At 37.1% G+C, this 17027-nt stretch overlaps 1 protein-coding gene across 1 annotated transcript in view; it reads left to right on the plus strand.

Moving 5' to 3' along the window:
- The first annotated feature begins 4278 nt into the window (after positions 1-4278).
- Positions 4279-17027, plus strand: part of TRDN (triadin) — a 146731-nt gene continuing 133982 nt past the window's right edge. Inside the window, exons 1-2 of the mRNA XM_068985529.1 lie at positions 4279-4300; positions 4622-4831. Of these exons, the coding sequence (XP_068841630.1) occupies positions 4279-4300; positions 4622-4831 (232 nt within the window). The remainder of the gene's footprint in view (positions 4301-4621; positions 4832-17027) is intronic.

Consider the following 17027-nt stretch of genomic DNA (forward strand, 5'->3'; position numbering starts at 1 on the left):
AGGAAATTCATTGTTACTATTGTTAATTTATAACTAAAGTTGTTTTAAAATTTTAACTAAATGTTTTTATCACTGATGTTTCTCATCAGCTTTTTACTCTTAAAAATGTATGCCTAGACTTACCACTGTCATCTCAAAATAGTTGCACTGGTTGTGTCCGATTGTTATTGTTATTTAATCGCTAGATCATGTTCCACTATTTGTGACTATGGACTGTATCCCACCAGGCTCCTCTGTCCATGGGATTTCCCAGGCAAGAATCCTGGATTGCCCTTTCTTTCTCCAGGTGTTTGTTATTAATACCTGCTAATATATGTATACACTTAAATGTGTTTGATTTTCTTTCCCCTAGTCAGTCTAGATTTTATGTCATTATTTTATTTTTTTAATATATAGGGGAGGTAATTACCATTTTATTGGTAAAGAAACAAAAGGGTAAAACTTTATTAACTAGAAAACTTAATTTTGCATGTGTTATTTTCATTTCTTCTGTCAATTAATTGTCTTATGAATGGATTTATACTCTAAGTATCTGGTGTACACATCTGTTTGAGGGTTCAAACATTATTTTTGTACTTTTAAAGAATTCAGTTCAGTTCAGTTCACTTCAGTTCAGTTGCTCAGTTGTGTCCGACTCTGCGACCCCATGAATCGCAGCACGCCAGGCCTCCCTGTCCATCACCAGCTCCCAGAGTTCACTCAGACTCAGGTCCATTGAGTCCGTGATGCCATCCAGCCATCTCATCCTCTGTCGTCCCCTTCTCCTCCTGCCCCCAATCCCTCCCAGCATCAGAGTCTTTTCCAATGAGTCAACTCTTCTCATGAGGTGGCCAAAGTACTGGAGTTTCAGCTTTAGCATCATTCCTTCCAAAGAAATCCCAGGGTTGATCTCCTTCAGAATGGACTGGTTGGATCTCCTTGCAGTCCAAGGGACTCTCAAGAGTCTTCTCCAACACCACAGTTCAAAAGCATCAATTCTTTGGCGCTCAGCCTTCATCACAGTCCAACTCTCACATCCATACATGACCACAGGAAAAACCATAGCCTTGACTAGACAGACCTTAGTTGGCAAAGTTATGTCTCTGCTTTTGAATATGCTCTCTAGGTTGGTCATAACTGTTCTTCCAAGGAGTAAGCATCTTTTAATTTCATGGCTGCAGTCACCATCTGCAGTAATTTTGGAGGCCCAAAAAATAAAGTCTGACACTGTTTCTACTGTTTTCCCATCTATTTGCCATGAAGTGATGGGACCAGATGCCATGATCTTCGTTTTCTGAATGTTGAGCTTTAAGCCAACTTTTTCACTCTCCTCTTTCACTTTCATCAAGAGGCTTTTTAGTTCCTCTTCACTTTCTGCCATAAGGGTGGTGTCATCTGCATATCTGAGGTGATTGATATTTCCCCCGGCAATCTTGATTCCAGCTTGTGTTTCTTCCAGTCCAGCGTTTCCCATGATGTTCTCTGCATATAAGTTAAATAAGCAGGGTGACAATATACAGCCTTGATGTACTCCTTTTCCTATTTGGAACTGTTGTTCCATGTCCAGTTCTAACTGTTGCTTCCTGGCCTGCATGCAGATTTCTCAAGAGGCAGATTAGGTAGTCTGGTATTCCCATCTCTTTCAGAATTTTCCAGAGTTGATTGTAATCCACACAGTCAAAGGCTTTGGCATAGTCAAGAAAGCAGAAATAGATGTTTTTCTGGAACTCTCTTGCTTTTTCCATGATCCAGCGGATGTTGGCAATTTGATCTCTCGTTCCTCTGCCTTTTCTAAAACCAGCTTGAACATCAGGGAGTTCACAGTTCACATACTGCTGAAGCCTGCTTGGAGAATTTTGAGCATTACTTTACTAGCATGTGAGATGAGTGCAATTTGTACTATAACAAAAGTAACTATTTTTATTGATCATCTCTCTTAATTTTGTTAATGGGGTAAACAGCATCCATTAATATGAATCAGTTAAAGTATGTGTTCCTCTTTTCTTATATTACAAAAAATATATTGATTAGAAAAGACAGTGAGGGAATTATAACATTCTTTTTTCTAGTTTGTTGAAAATGTCTTGGCCTAATATAGATGCTTATGAAGTGGAAATAAATGTCTGCATTTATTTAGGAATTAGGCCCTCAACCTTTGTTTGCAAGGTTAATCTTGCACTTCTAGGCCTTCCTTTTAATGACAGTAGTGGTTATAATCCTAGCTGTGGAAATGGTGGTCAATGTAATGATGATAATAATGAAGATTATTCTAAGAATAATTCCATTTAGGTGAAATTTATTTTGTGAAAAATTTCAAAAATGTTTCTGGTTAGGAATGGAAAAAAAAAGTTTAAAAAAATTTTAATGTCAAAGAAGTTTGAAAATTTGCTTTTTAAAAAAGAAATTGGGAATATAATTTAGAGATAAAATTGAAAATATTTTCTTATGTATATTAAAATATTATTAATCAAAATTTTCACTTTCCTGATATGTAATTCTTTAATTTTTGCAGACAATGTAGCTCATATTTAAAGTATATGAAATATGTTGTTAAGCTGTGATGTTGGCAAAAATATTTGGATTGTTAGTATTTTTTCTCCTTAGTACTTAGGCATTTACTTCACATCTGTATAATTTCTGGTTGGTCTTCAATTGTTTTTAAATAAAACATGATGTATTTATTTCAAATTATCTCTAAGTTTCCTCTTGAGATAACTTTCTATGAGTAAAGGTTATCGATATAATCATATATGCCTGCTCTCCACTGAGGGGCAACTTTCTGGGCATGCAAAGGCAGCAACTTTATAGGAGAAACATGAGTTGCAAAATTTTTAAATGTTTATACATAAAAGTATCATTAAAAAGAAAAGGTAAACAGTTGAAGGAAAAAAATTGCGACATAAGTTTAAAGCAATACTATCCTATAAGTGTGCATTTATTTATAAACATGCATGTATACATGCATGCATACACATGCATATATGTATATGTACATTTATTGTTGCTTTAATCATGAAATCGTGTCCCATTCTTTTGTGACCCCGTGGGCTAACGCCAGTCAGGCTCCTCTGTCCATCGGACTGTCCAGGCAAGAATACTAGAAGGAGTTGGCATGCTCTCCGCCAGGGGATCTTCCTGACCCAGGGGTTGAACCTATGTCTCCTGCATTGGATTATTTACCACTGAGTCACCAGGGAAACCTATATATGTACATATACGTATATATTAAACAAAATACTTACATATACATTATATATATGTACATATGAACACAATTAAATAAACCACCAAAAGGAGCTTTCTAGAAAAATGAACAAAAAGCTTCACAAGATAAGAAATATAAATGAAGAATAAACATACAAAAAGCTTATCTCTAATAATCAAAGAAGTGCCAATTAAGCTGAATTATCCTACTATGTGATAACACATATTTTGAACACTGGTAATACCCAGAGTTGTCAAGGATAAGGAAACAGACTGCCTGCATATACAATTTTCTGAAATAGACTTTCAAATATGCATATATTCTCAAAAGATATAAAAGTAGTTATTCTATTTGCCCAGAAATTCTATGTTTAGAAAATTCTTCTAATAGAAAAATCATTAATAAGTGCTGAGAAAACTTCTGCCATGTTCCAGGGTAGAGTGCTGTTTGACTAAATTATGCATAGCCACGGAATGACGTGCCATGTAGCCACTTAAGTGGTGTTTTATGGAATACATACAGCAAGAAAACATGTTTATTATATATCACCTAGTAAAAAAAAAATAACAAAAGTGTGATGATGACTTGTCAGGAGCAAATAAAATCACGTTTATGTATGTATTTGCATATGCCAAAAAGTAGGTGTAATTAGAACAATAGGTGTAGGTGTAATTAGAGCAGTTGTTTTGAGGTACTGAGAACACAAATAAATCAACTATTACTTACTAAAGCTTCCAAATAATTATCTATTTATTTATTTTGCTATTTTTTATATTTTTGAATTTTCAGTCATAAATGTGTAGACTTTTAAAAACAAGTATAAAAAGTTTTTGATGTAATAAGATTTTTCCAACATTAATGTCTTAGATCTTCTATGCCCCTTTCACAAATAAAAATGAATGACATCAGTAGAGGTCAATTACGCTGTTAAACCAGGATATCCAAAAGGAATTTCATCCATTTGAACTATTTTATCCCTGATTTTGTTTCTCTGCCAGAGGAGATATTTTGCTTGCATTTAGACCTGACATATGAACCTAAATAAATGAAAAAGGTATTAAAAAGCAACTTGACCAAAAAAGCCATTGCCCTTGATGGTAGTGGATAAAGGCGGTGGTAAGGGAGATGTGAAAGTGATTGAAGGGGATGACAGAGTTTGTGGCCTGGATGGCAGTGTTTATGGAGCTTAGGAGACTAGGAATGCCGCTTAAGAGGGCCTGTGGGTATCAGAGTGCAGGGTAAATGCTGAGGAAGGAAAAATGTGGTAATGGACAGGGAGTTTGGCCCTCCCACTAAGGAGGTGTACTCTGCCATAGAGAGTGCGGTAAAAGAGCTCTATGTACTTATATAAGTCTGTGTTTTGTGAGGGTTTTTTGGTCATCAATATTTGATGTGAAGTTCTAAACTGTAATTCTCTTTTTGCAAATGTTTGATTAGGAAATGCATCTACAACCACCACTGTGATAGACAGCAAGAATGGATCTGTGCCCAAGTCCCCTGGAAAAGCGCTGAAGAGGACAGTCACCGAGGATATAGTGACGACGTTCAGCTCCCCAGCAGCCTGGCTTCTGGTCATTGCCCTCATCATCACATGGTCAGCTGTGGCCGTTGTTATGTTTGACTTAGTGGATTACAAAAACTTATCAGGTAAGGCCCATGAAGTTCGGCTCTTACATGAAAAGAAGCAGTGTTTTGTCCAGCTCTAGCTTTGTTTCTCTTTGCCCCACAAATAAAGCATCCTCCTACAAACATGCTTGAAGGCCACTGAGGGCTAGTTCCCATCTTCACCTTTCCTTCTTTTCTTTGTCTGTTTTCCTTATAGATTTCAAATGCAGCCTTATTAGAAGAGCTGATCAAAAGCTGAATGCTATAGTCCCATGAGGATAATGATCCCGAAGCACGGTGGCGGTGGATATTTGGTTTGGGAATAGGGATTTTATCAACCAATAATAAAGGATAATTTGTAGATCTTATACTTTGTTAGTACTCGTTTATAAAGGAGTAAAGAGTAAGGGGTAACATAAAACTAAACCAAACCAAATAAAGCACTTTTGGATAAATGGAAAATTGTAGAAGTCCCCTCACCATCTGGTCCCAAGCTTCCTTCCCAGATATTCTCTTTGCTGCTCCCATTGCATGCATACCCAGTCACTCAGTCATGTAAGACTCAATGTGACCCCATGGACAAGCAAAAGCAGTGGAGCGGGTTGCCATGCCCTCCTCCCGGGGATCTTCCCAACCAGGGATTGCACCCACATCTCCTATGTCTCCTGCATTGGCAGGTGAATTCTTTACCAATGAGCCACCTGAGAAGCCCTTGCTCCTCCCACTGAGACGCCCTATTTTGAGTTTTCTAATTATTTGTAATGAGACACTATGACCAGCCGTGTGTTTTTATAATTTGAAGTGAAATAGGTATAGCACAGAGCTTCCCAGGTGGTGCTAATAGTAAAGAGCCCACCTGCCAGTGTAGGAGACATGGGTTCAATCCCTGGGTTGGGAAGATCCTCTGGAGGAGTGCATGGCGACCTACTCTAGTATTCTCGCCTGGAGAATCCTATGGACAGAGGCACCTGGCTGGCTATCGTCATAGGATTGCATAGAGCCAGACACGATTGAAGTGACTTAGCACATACACACGCAGGAAGATCACAAGTAATGAAATTTAGATTTTCACTGTGGCCTGTTCAGTGTTTGAGTATGTTGTTCATCTCTTTGTTCAAGATCTTTTTGTATTTTTTAAATTATATTTGTTTATTTTCACATCTGCCATGCTTTACTGCGTTCCTTCAGGGAAGGAATCAGTCAGGTGCTCTATAAGTATTAAATAAATAGATGAATGAGTTTATGCTTATGCCTTTGTCTCATAAGTAAAAACATTTCATCAACCTCTTGATGTGCTCATTCATATTTTCACTGAGCACCCCCCAACCCACCTGTTCTTTCTTTAGTAGGAGTGGATTCAGTAGAGCACAGAAACTGTTACATTGCCTTCTATACAGTAAGAGATCCTCTATTTCTTATTATGGTATTTTGCTTATTCAACAGTTATTATCATCAAGTATCTACTATATGTGCCAAGAAATGACTAAGTTAAAAGAAATGCTAGTAGGAGTAAGGGGAAGTCATAAAAATGTATGCTTGGGTTTATTGACATGGAGGTGTGACTGAGTTGACTCTGCCCCCAGAGCATTGTAGCTGGGCTAAAGTGAGTATGAGCATCATACAACAGAGAGACAAATCCCATGATGCCAGCCAGAGCAAAAGGGCTGTTTATAGAGAGCCATAAGCATCTGCTTTAAATAGGCAGTTGTTTTGATACTGTGTGTGTAAGGCAGCCTCTTAAAAGAATATACTGTTAAAAATGTGAATAACATAAAATATGACCTAGAATTTTAAGTGAGAATCAGTTGGTTACATTCCTCTAGGAGATTTCATTTCCCTTGAGCCTAGTTGGCTGTGATATTTCATCCATTCTTTTTTAGACTTCCATTCATTCAAATTTAGAACCAAATTGTAGCTCAGTTGGTAAAGAATTTGCCTGCAGTGCAGGAGACCCGGGTTTGATCCCTGGGTTGGGAAGATCCCCTGGAGAAGGAAATGGCAACCCACTCCAGTACCCTTGCCTGGAAAATCTCATGGACAGAGGAACCTGGTGGATTGCAGTCCATGGGGTCGCAAAGAGTCGGGCACGACTGAGCGACTAACACACACACATGGTCATAAAATATAGTTCTTCAATTTTTATGGTAGATGCATTTTAGAATTGCATGTAAAGCTAATATTTGTAAAGTTACTATTTTAATAAGTGTACTAAAGAAATTACTGTTGAATATGTCCTTAATTATTTGATAAAATGAGCAGCTACATATAATTAGACTTTCAGGTTAGATTATTTGAATGCAAGACACACTTATAGTCCACAGCTTCCTTGGACTACTGTAATGGGAAACTATGGATAATGCCTCTGTTACTGGTATTTCATTTGATTAACAAAAAATAACCTCTGTATTCCTACTACTTCATTTCTTCTTTCGAGAAGTGCTTATTAAGTACATCTTCTTTGCGAAGACTCTTCCTCCAGTTCTCTATATTTATTATTGACCTAACCATCTCTCCATTCCCTGCAAAAAGAAACCTGCAAGTCATCCTTTAAATCTGCTGGGCACCTGATCAATTACCATGCTGTATGCCAGCCAACCTTCGTGCCCCTCATAAATTTGCTTCCTCCTCGTATGACCGCGGTCTCCATTACTGCACTTTAGACCTTGATTGTCTTTCAAGGGTGCTAGCGCACTTTCTTCTTGCCGGCCTCATCCAGTCTCTCCCTTTTAACATTGCCCTTAAGGTATCTTCATAAAGCATAAATTTCATCACGTATTTTTGCCAAGTACAGCTTCCCTGGCATGAAATTCAAGTCCTTGGCTTGGCCTTTATTTTCATCTTGTGATTCCGCTCATGTGCCCCATTTTACCTCCCACTGCTCTCACCTGTTTCTTTCCCTAGGAAAACATACACTCCCTCCTCCCCGCCTCTGCTCATGTTGTTCTTTCCCCATTCCATGATCCAGTATAGCAGAAAGTGTACCAAAGAGGCTAAGAATGTTTACTCCGGTACTGGATTTCCTCACTACTATTAATAAATCCAGATCTTGGAACTTTCGAGCTGTTGTGAGAAAAGTTGCTTGGAATTTCTTTGCTTCCGTTTCATCATTTAAATAGTGGGGATAATATTAGTACCCATGCAATAAGATTATTAAGGAAGTCATATAAATGAATTTATTTGTGGAGTGTTTAGAACAGAACCTGGTTTATCACAAAGTACTGTTTACATTTTAATATCTCTAGTAAGAGACTCATTCCTCTTTTCTTCAAGGATGGATTCATCCCATTTTTGCTAAACGTTTCCAGATTTCCTAGGAAAAACTCTCTGTGCTGTGCTTTCCTTTTCTTAGTCCCTTAGGGGCACCAGTATTATCAGCAGCTATCACATTGTATTATTAGTATCTGTTTACTTGTCCATCTTATTCAGAAACAAACTCATTCAAGGAAGAAACTCTCTTATTCATCTCTGTACATGAGTGTCTGTTATGTAGCATATGTTTTGGTGTATATTGCTTAAAGGAATGAATAATGCTAATATTTTGATTTTGAAATAATTCCATAATTATGAAGAAACAAATATTTATCATAAAAATTTTATTTCATCCAGCTTCTGAGCAACTTAAAACATTAATAAGTCATTTAATTTTTAAGTAGCTTTAATTTAACAAAATTATGTGTGTGTTAGTCACTCAGTCGTATCGTACTCTTTGCCACCCCACGGACTATAGCCCACCAGGCTCCTCTGTCCGTGGAATTTTCCAGGCAAGAATACTGGAGTGGGTTGCCATTTTCTTCTTCTTCAAATTTTGGGACTTCCCTATAGCTCAGATGGTATAGAATCTGCCTGCAATGCAGGAGACCTGGGTTCGATCCCTGGGTTGGGAAGATACCCTGGAGAAGGAAATGGCAACCCATTCTAGTATTCTTGCCTGGAGAACCCATAGACAGAGGAGCCTAGTGGGCTACAAATTTAACAAAATTAGAATAAGAAAATTAAATATGTTTATAAGATGAAATGATACTTGTCATATTTTGTAATAGTCATCTACGGCTGCATAGTAAATTATCTTAAAAATAAGAGGTTTAAAGAATAATAAATAACTATCACTGTACACAGTTTCTGTGGGTCAGGAATTTGGAGATGGCTTAGGTGGGTGGTTCTGGTATAGGGTATATCTTGAGGTTGCCATGAAAATACTGGCTGGGGGTGCAGACACTGAAAATTTTTCTGAGGTTGCAGAGTCATTGGCAAGATGTCTCACTCACTTGGCTGTCAATTAAATGCTGGTTTGTCCTCAGAGCACGGCACCTGGTGTCTCTAGACTGAGTGATCCAAGAAAGAGCAAGACAGAAGTCACAATGCCCCTTATAACCGACACTTGCAAATCACACACTGCCTCACAGTTCATCCTTACTCAGTGTTGGAAGAGACTGCACAGTGGTATGAGTGCCCACAGGCAAAAATCACTGGGCCAATGTGGTGGTTGGCTACCACATATTATATTGTCAGAAAGTTATATTGCCAAGTTATAAATCTTAGGATCTGAAGAAGTAGCATTCAATTCTCTTACTTGACAAAGAGAGACAGGTGCAAAGAGAAAGATGGTGTATTGGAATGGCTGGTATCATGCAGCCATATCTAGGAAAATAAATATTCTCTAATGGATTTGAAATCTTAAAAATCTCAAAACTAAAATTCTCAATGAGATATATATATATATAATTCTTCAAATAAGAAATTCAAATACTTTTTGCTAATTAAAATTTGAATAATTAATTTCTAGAACCAAAAGCGTATTAGTTCAAGGACATTGTATAATTACAGCATAAAATTCTAACTCATATTAACCACTGGTTGGATAGTATACATACACTTATGTTAAAATTTTGATTTCTTTTCTCCATTTATTATGTTTTTAATCTCCCTTTTTAATGTTGTTTTTACAACAACAACATTTTTACAGAGAAAACATTCACTTCATTGAGAGTTTCAAAATGTAAATGATTCTCTTATGCTTCTAATGCCATTTTTAATTGGTGCCTTTCAAACATTTACTAGGGATAAATATTATTACTATGATGAGGCTTCTGTACTGCATAATAGTCTTTGACTGTACTGCATAATAGTCTTTGAAATATGTATTGTTAATGTTTAAAAACAAGGTTGGTGGTAGAAGAAAGCATATCAGAAATAGTTCTGAAGGCCAGGCAGGTTTACTGTCCTTGGACTCTGGCACTTGAGAAAAGTAGATAAGCAACTCCAATATATTAAAAAATGTGTACAGAGAAATGAAAATCTGTTTTCATAAGCAAGTACTGGATTGGAAAGAATGATTCTCATCTGGGCAGTCTTCTCAGTTCCCTATTTTCTGAATTTGATTTGGTTGACCTGTGTATAATCTACTTGTGAAGCACTAGTAGAAGTGGCTTTTAATACGTGCTTAATTCAGAAGACTGGGTTCACTTATATCTCTATAGCCTACAAGTTAGCATTACTAGGTGGTTAACATTTTCTTGTCTGTAAACTAGGGATGACACCTGGATTCCTGGTCTGAAAAATCTGTGACTTTGCTTCATCTTTTCAAATAGGACAAATTTTAGGACATCAAAATCAGATACTAGATAAGAGATCTCACCTACCCTTCATTTCTTACTAAATGCAATGTTGAAACACTATTCCAATAATACTGTTGTCTACTTTGATCAGAGTAGAGTCACTATAAGTAATGTGAAATAGGGAATTTATTTTATGTGACTTGCACATTCTTGGAAGCTGATTAAGCAGTCTCGATGAGGCTGTTGTAATTTATCTGGTACAGGGTCAGAAGTCGACAGAGTTGAAGACAGGGTAGAAGAGAAACATATCTTTTTCTTCTCTCTTTCTAAATTCTTGGCTAGGGCCCCTCTAGCAAAAGACAAATTAACAAGCGAAAGGCATTCAGATTTATTTAATAAAAGTTCTGTGTGACATAGAGCCCTTCATAAGGAAATGAAGACCTTGAGAGGCAGTTAGACCTGAGCATTTTAGTGGTTGCTTTGATGAAAAGTGGTAAAAAAAAATGTGACAGGACCAAAAGGGTCTGAGCTAACTGTAGCGAGCTGGAGGACACAGTAAGGCCTGTTCATTCAGATTCCTCTGGACTTCTGGGGACAAGGACATTACTTTCCTCTGGGGATAATGGGTGCCCTCTCACAGGAGGGTTTATGACCAGCTTCAGAGGAAGATCAGAAAATTCTTGCACATGCTCTTTCTCTAATTCTTCCAGCTTGGTATGCTATGGAGCTACAGGTTGGGGTAGCATGTCCTGAACCCCTTCACTGAAAAAGACAGATGGAAATAGAATAGGGGAGACTAAGGATGAATGGAACCCTCGTTTGACTCTTACCACCTCTAATTACGATGATGTGGGTGAGCTTCAATATGAGCTGGTGCCTTCCACCCTGGGAAGACACGAGCCTTCCACCAGGGTTTCGAGATGCTGAAGGAGGAAATCCAGTGGGAACTCGAAGAGATGCAGTCCACTGCTATCAGTGGTCAAGACCAGCCTGTGTGTTTGTCATAATGTGCATTGCATGAGAGGTGGCAAAGCCTACTCTACACCAACCTTCAGAGTATAAACAATGGTTATTACTTCTATTTTGTCTTCCACAGCTCCTATAAATTTCTCTCACACCCAGCAGTTACCTGGAACATTCCTATAAAGGAATCCTGGGAAACATAGTTCCAGTTAGAGATTAGAGAGCACTGGAAGCCACACCATAGGATGACTGTATCATCCAAAACAGGACACCTGCGAGAGTGGAATGGAGATCACAGGCTCCTAGAGGCCTTGCCCCCAAGCTTCTGTAGACTCAGCCAGGAGGTCCTCCCAGAAAACAGAGGGGTGTCCTGATAATTTAATGACTCAGTATCAGAATTTGTGGTCTTTGTTGATACTCCTTATAGACTTCTTTGTCTTATTTACAGATATAACTTTCTCTCTAAACAATAAATGCAAGCAAGTAGTATTGTTAAAGAAATGACTACAAACTTAGAGGCCTTTGTGGATGTTAATGATTTTCCTCTAGGTCAGAATGTACGGGAATAAATTGTAGTGATTTGTGGCTTTTCTTAACTGAAGAATAAGGGTCATAATTTATTAGCATTTTCATCCATAAGAAGGGAAAATCATTATGTGGCCATATCCGGGGGGACCTCAAAGCACGTAAAGAAATTTTTTGCAGGCATTCCACAAAATATTTCAAAACAATTTTGAAAAAATAGAGAAGATAATCTATGTAAAACATACCTGCTTGGCACATAGGAAGCACTCATTAAATGTAACTTGAATTTGAATCTTATTACCAGGAAGTAAGATCAGTAATCTGAGAAGAGAGCCAGCAAGAATATGACAGTAAGAAGCATCAATTTCTTATGAAAGTCTTGCAGACATCTCCTGATGTGCCTTTTAAATAGATTTTCTAATGAGGTGTGCCATTTATCTACTGCTCTTGAAAATTAATTTCCCTGATTTTTTCTTCCCCTGGCACTTAGCCCAGTAAAACAGGTGCACTGTTTGTCAGGGTATGAGTTTAGAGAAGCAAAATAACTTAGGGAAGACCCAAAGTCAATCAGAATGTTTAAATTTAACATTTAATAGTTATGTATATATGTATATGTGTGTCTCTGTGTGTGTGTGTGTATAGAAATGACTGTGTGACTATATATATATATATGAATTTGTTATTGGATTTCAGGAGACTTGGAAAACTGGAACACTAAATGCAACATTTTAAGACTTTATCAATTCTCCTGTGTACTGAGTTTTCAAGAATAGTTGACATTTTGTGTGCTTCTTATTCTGATTCAAGTCTTATCTCCAACCCCACATTTTCTGTTCAGTGTCCCAGGCTTATTTAGTCCTCTTGGTCACCATATCTAAAAGGATACATTTCATTACTTAATTCCAATCTGCTGTTAAACACCTTAAGGAGATAGCAGTTTTTGTAGTCCAGTGGTTCCCAGATCTTAATCAAATTTTGTTGATTCTTCATGAAATGAAGAAAAAGATAAAGAAGAATTTATCCACTTTAAAGATGTGTCCTTATTTCTATTATTTATACATTTTTGGTCTTAAAATTCTCTTTTGAGATGATGATAATGGCAGATACTGTTTCTGTTACAGTTTTCTAAATGACATTTTCTCACAAAATAAAAAGTTAGCAATTTGCTGTTGGGCTCCAGGCTTTTGCTGGTGGCAGTTTTCAAGGTCAAAAAACCCCAAATTTGATACCAGTGCTCTATTCCATTCATTTGAACCTTGGCAAATGATAGTTTATATTTATAAATGCATCTAGTTGGATACAATTGTAAATCATATCAAATGTTAATACCCACTTTTCAATGGTCCAACTATTAAATATCTTTTCGTGCTGTGCTTGGATTCGCTTCCTTAAAGAAACCTTTTCTGAACTTTCAATGTAAATCAAGGTACTCTATCCTAATTCCCCATTATATCATTTACTGTTTACTCACAGCACTTATTACAAGTTGTATATCTTTGATTGTGTGTGATTATTTAATATCTCTCTTCTCCACTGATCTGTTAGTTTTGCAAGGAAAGTGACTGACTGTTTTATCTGCTTGATTTTTCTAGTACTTAGAAGTGTTTAGCACTGTGAGCTCAATAAACATCTGAATGAATGCTAAGATGAAAGAATGAATATATAAGTAAATAAAGGAAGATGTGGTAGCATTTTTTACACTCTGAATGCTGAGTAATGAGCATAGTTGTTCTTTATGATGACTTTGAAAGTGTTAGGATTCACTTTTTAAACTTCTGTTTCCCTGATTGAAAAACTTAAGCATCTCAAAGTAAAGATTGTCTCATTTATCTTAAACTATTCTTGTTACCCTGCTGACTGCCTGCCACGCATTGTTCAGTACAATTTGTATGAGCTTAACAGGAGTTATTTGCTAAGCGTATATAGCAAGCAAACAAGCAAAACCACCAGACAGCAATAATAAAAGAACACAGGGACTTTAAGACCTGAGTGGAGTAGTGGAGCGCAGGCTCTGGACTGAAGCCCTCACTCCAGTTAGTAGCTGTGTAACCATGGAAACACGACTTTTCTGTGCCTCAGTTTCATTCTCTGTAGGCAATGATAGTATCTGCTTCATGTGGTTCTGTGAACACTGAATGAGGCAATATATTCAAGACACTTGGAATTTTGAATGGCACATAGTAATTGTTAGATAAATTGTAGTTAGTATTATTTTAATTTATTCTTCATGACTTTAAGGATATTCAGTGTTTCAGAAAGATGAATAGGCATATTTCAAAAAGATGGATTGACTACATGCTTTCCAATTTTAAATATCATTTGAATATACATAGATTTTCCCAGTTACACAATAGAAAAACAACGATTAAAGTATTCTATTTTATTTTCACACTGAGGGAATGTTCTAGCCTTTCTGAAATAGTTTGTTATTTTTGTATAATATATAATAAGTACATAATTCATGACCCTACATGCTACATTTTAATGTGGTGAAAATAACTTTAAAATTATTTCTGTGGCTAACATAGTGATAGAATAGCTAAAGAGAATATATAATATAATCAAGAGTTTCTCAAACCAAACCTTAACTTGATGAAATACATGTTTATTAAATAGTCAGAATATGCTAATTGGTATATTAACCTCAAATTTAATATCTTTCTTCTTCACTGGCCTGCTAAGTTTATAACATACTGATCCAAGTAAGTCATCTAACTGGAGTACTATGATATTTTAACTCTTCTTCTGCTACCAGAAAATTAATTCTATAGCTTAGAAAAAAATCTGTAGAAATCTACTAATATAAATCTACAGAAAACTTGCTTTCTCATTCCTTATTAATTCATGTAACATTGGGATTGTATTTATATTTCAGCTATAATATACTTTTCTAAGAGGAGGAAAGTTAATTTTTTTAATTGATGTAATAACATACACACCATGCTTATTAATAAAAGTATTAATTTTTTCTTAAATTTTTCTATAGATGCTTGATAAGAATAAAAAACAACAGCCAAAAGTTGTTTGTGACTTTTATTTCTGGATATAAAATGCCCTTGGATATAAAATGACATGGATCTAGCTCCAGCTAGCTGGAAATATTCCAGGCTTAAACATCTGCAACGTAATTTTGCCAGCAAAAAAATTGGTTGATTGGGGTCATATTGAGAAAGAAAGGTGAAATGTACATTTATTTGCATTAATGCTTCTTACTGCCTCAAAAAGTAACAGTTGAGGTACAGTAAAGGACAACTTAGAAACATACTGTGAAACTGTTTAACACCGACATAATCATACGATTTAAACTAAAGTTGCTTGTGTTTAATTTTATTAAGTTTCCACACAAGTGTACATTTCTAAAATATTGAAGTTAGTTAATAGTGAAGATGAGTGTGGGAAGATTTCAACTGCAAAAATGTTAAAAATCAGAAGGAAAATGCTCATGCCTCAGATGTTGAATGGCAAGAATTGGAGCTATACTCTGACTATTTAGATGTAGATTAGAAAAAGTCACAGTCATTTCCTCAGGCAGTCAATAAAACAATGAACTCACTAAGTCAGTCAGTTCATTCAGTCCTGTGGGACTCTTTGCAACCCCATAGACTCCAGCATGCCAGGCCTCTCTGTCCATCACCAATTCGCAGAGCTTACTCCAACTCATGTCCATCGAATCGGTGATGCCATCCAACCATCTCATCCTCTGTTGTCCCCTTCTCCTCTTGCCTTGAGTCTTTCCCAGCATCAGGGTCTTTTCAAATGAGTCAGTTCTTCACATCAGGTGGCCAAAAGTATTGGAGTTTCAGCTTCAGCATCAGTCCTTCCAGTGAATATTCAGGACTGATCTCCTTTAGGATAGACTGGTTGGATCTCCTTGAAGTCCAAGGGACTCTCAAATTCTTCTCCAACACCACAGTTCAAAGGAATCATTTCTTCGGCACTCAGCTTTCTTTATAGTCCAATTCTCACATCCATACACAACTACCGGAAAAAAAAAACCATAGCTTTTACTAGAAGGACCTTTTTCGGCAAAGTATGTCTCTGCTTTGTAATATGCTGTCTATGTTGGTCATAGCTTTTCTTCCAAGGAGCAAGCGTCTTTTAATTTCATGGCTGCAGTCACCATCTGCAGTGATTTTGGAGCCCAAGAAAATAAAGTCTGTCACTGTTTCCATTGTTTCCCCGTGTATTTGCTATGAAGTGATGGGACTGGATGTCTTTATCTTAGTTTTCTGAACGTTGAGCTTTAAGCCAACTTTTTCACTCTCCTCTTTCACTTTCATCAAGAGGCTCTTTAGTTCTTCACTTTCTGCCATAAGGGCAGTGTAATCTATGTATCTGAAGTTATTGATATTTCTCCTGGGAATCTTGATTCCAGCTTGTGCTTCATCCAGCCTGGCATTTTGCATGAGCTACTCTGCATATAACTTAAATAAGCAGGGGAACAATATATAGTCTTGACGTACTCCTTACGAACTCACTAAAATTGTGTGTTAATCAGGATCCTAGTTTTTCTTTGCTTTAAATGCATCTAAGTATCTACATCTGAAATATTTTTTTTTTTTTTTTTCAAAATTGTAACTCAAATGGGTTTTATATTTTAGTACCTGATGCACTTCAGGGGCTTTGTGTTCACCCTTTATTTTTTGCATCATTCTCACTAACGGATGGAGCAGCCTGACCTTGCAATCTAATACAGGCAGTATCCAGAGCACAGAGGGAGGAGAGAGAGAGACAGGAAGAGGATGATGAGAGAGGTGGAGATGTTGCAGGAAGGCGGACCCCTTCCAGGGCCCGAAACTGGGCTCTTGTCTAACACTCGGAAATGAATTGTCTGAGGAGACACATGGGTTGACAAAGCAAGAGATTTTATTGGGAAAGGGCACCCAGGTGGAGGGCAGTAGGGTAAGGGAACCCAGGAGAACTGCTCTGCCATGTGGCTCGCAGTCTCAGGTTTTATGGTGATGGGATTAGTTTCTGGGTGGTCTTTGGCCAATCATTCTAATTCAGAGTCTTTCCTGGTGGCGCACACATTGCTCAGCCAAGATGGATGCTAGCAAGAGGGATTCTGGGAAGTGGACAGACACACGGTGTCTCCTTTAGACCTTTCCCGAACTCTTCCGGTTGGTGGTGGCTTATTAGTTCCATATTCCTTATCAGGATCTCCAGTCATAAAACAACTCATGCAAATGGTTACT

This window comes from Capricornis sumatraensis, chromosome 13, assembly GCF_032405125.1.
Source record: "Capricornis sumatraensis isolate serow.1 chromosome 13, serow.2, whole genome shotgun sequence".
NCBI lineage: Eukaryota > Metazoa > Chordata > Mammalia > Artiodactyla > Bovidae > Capricornis > Capricornis sumatraensis.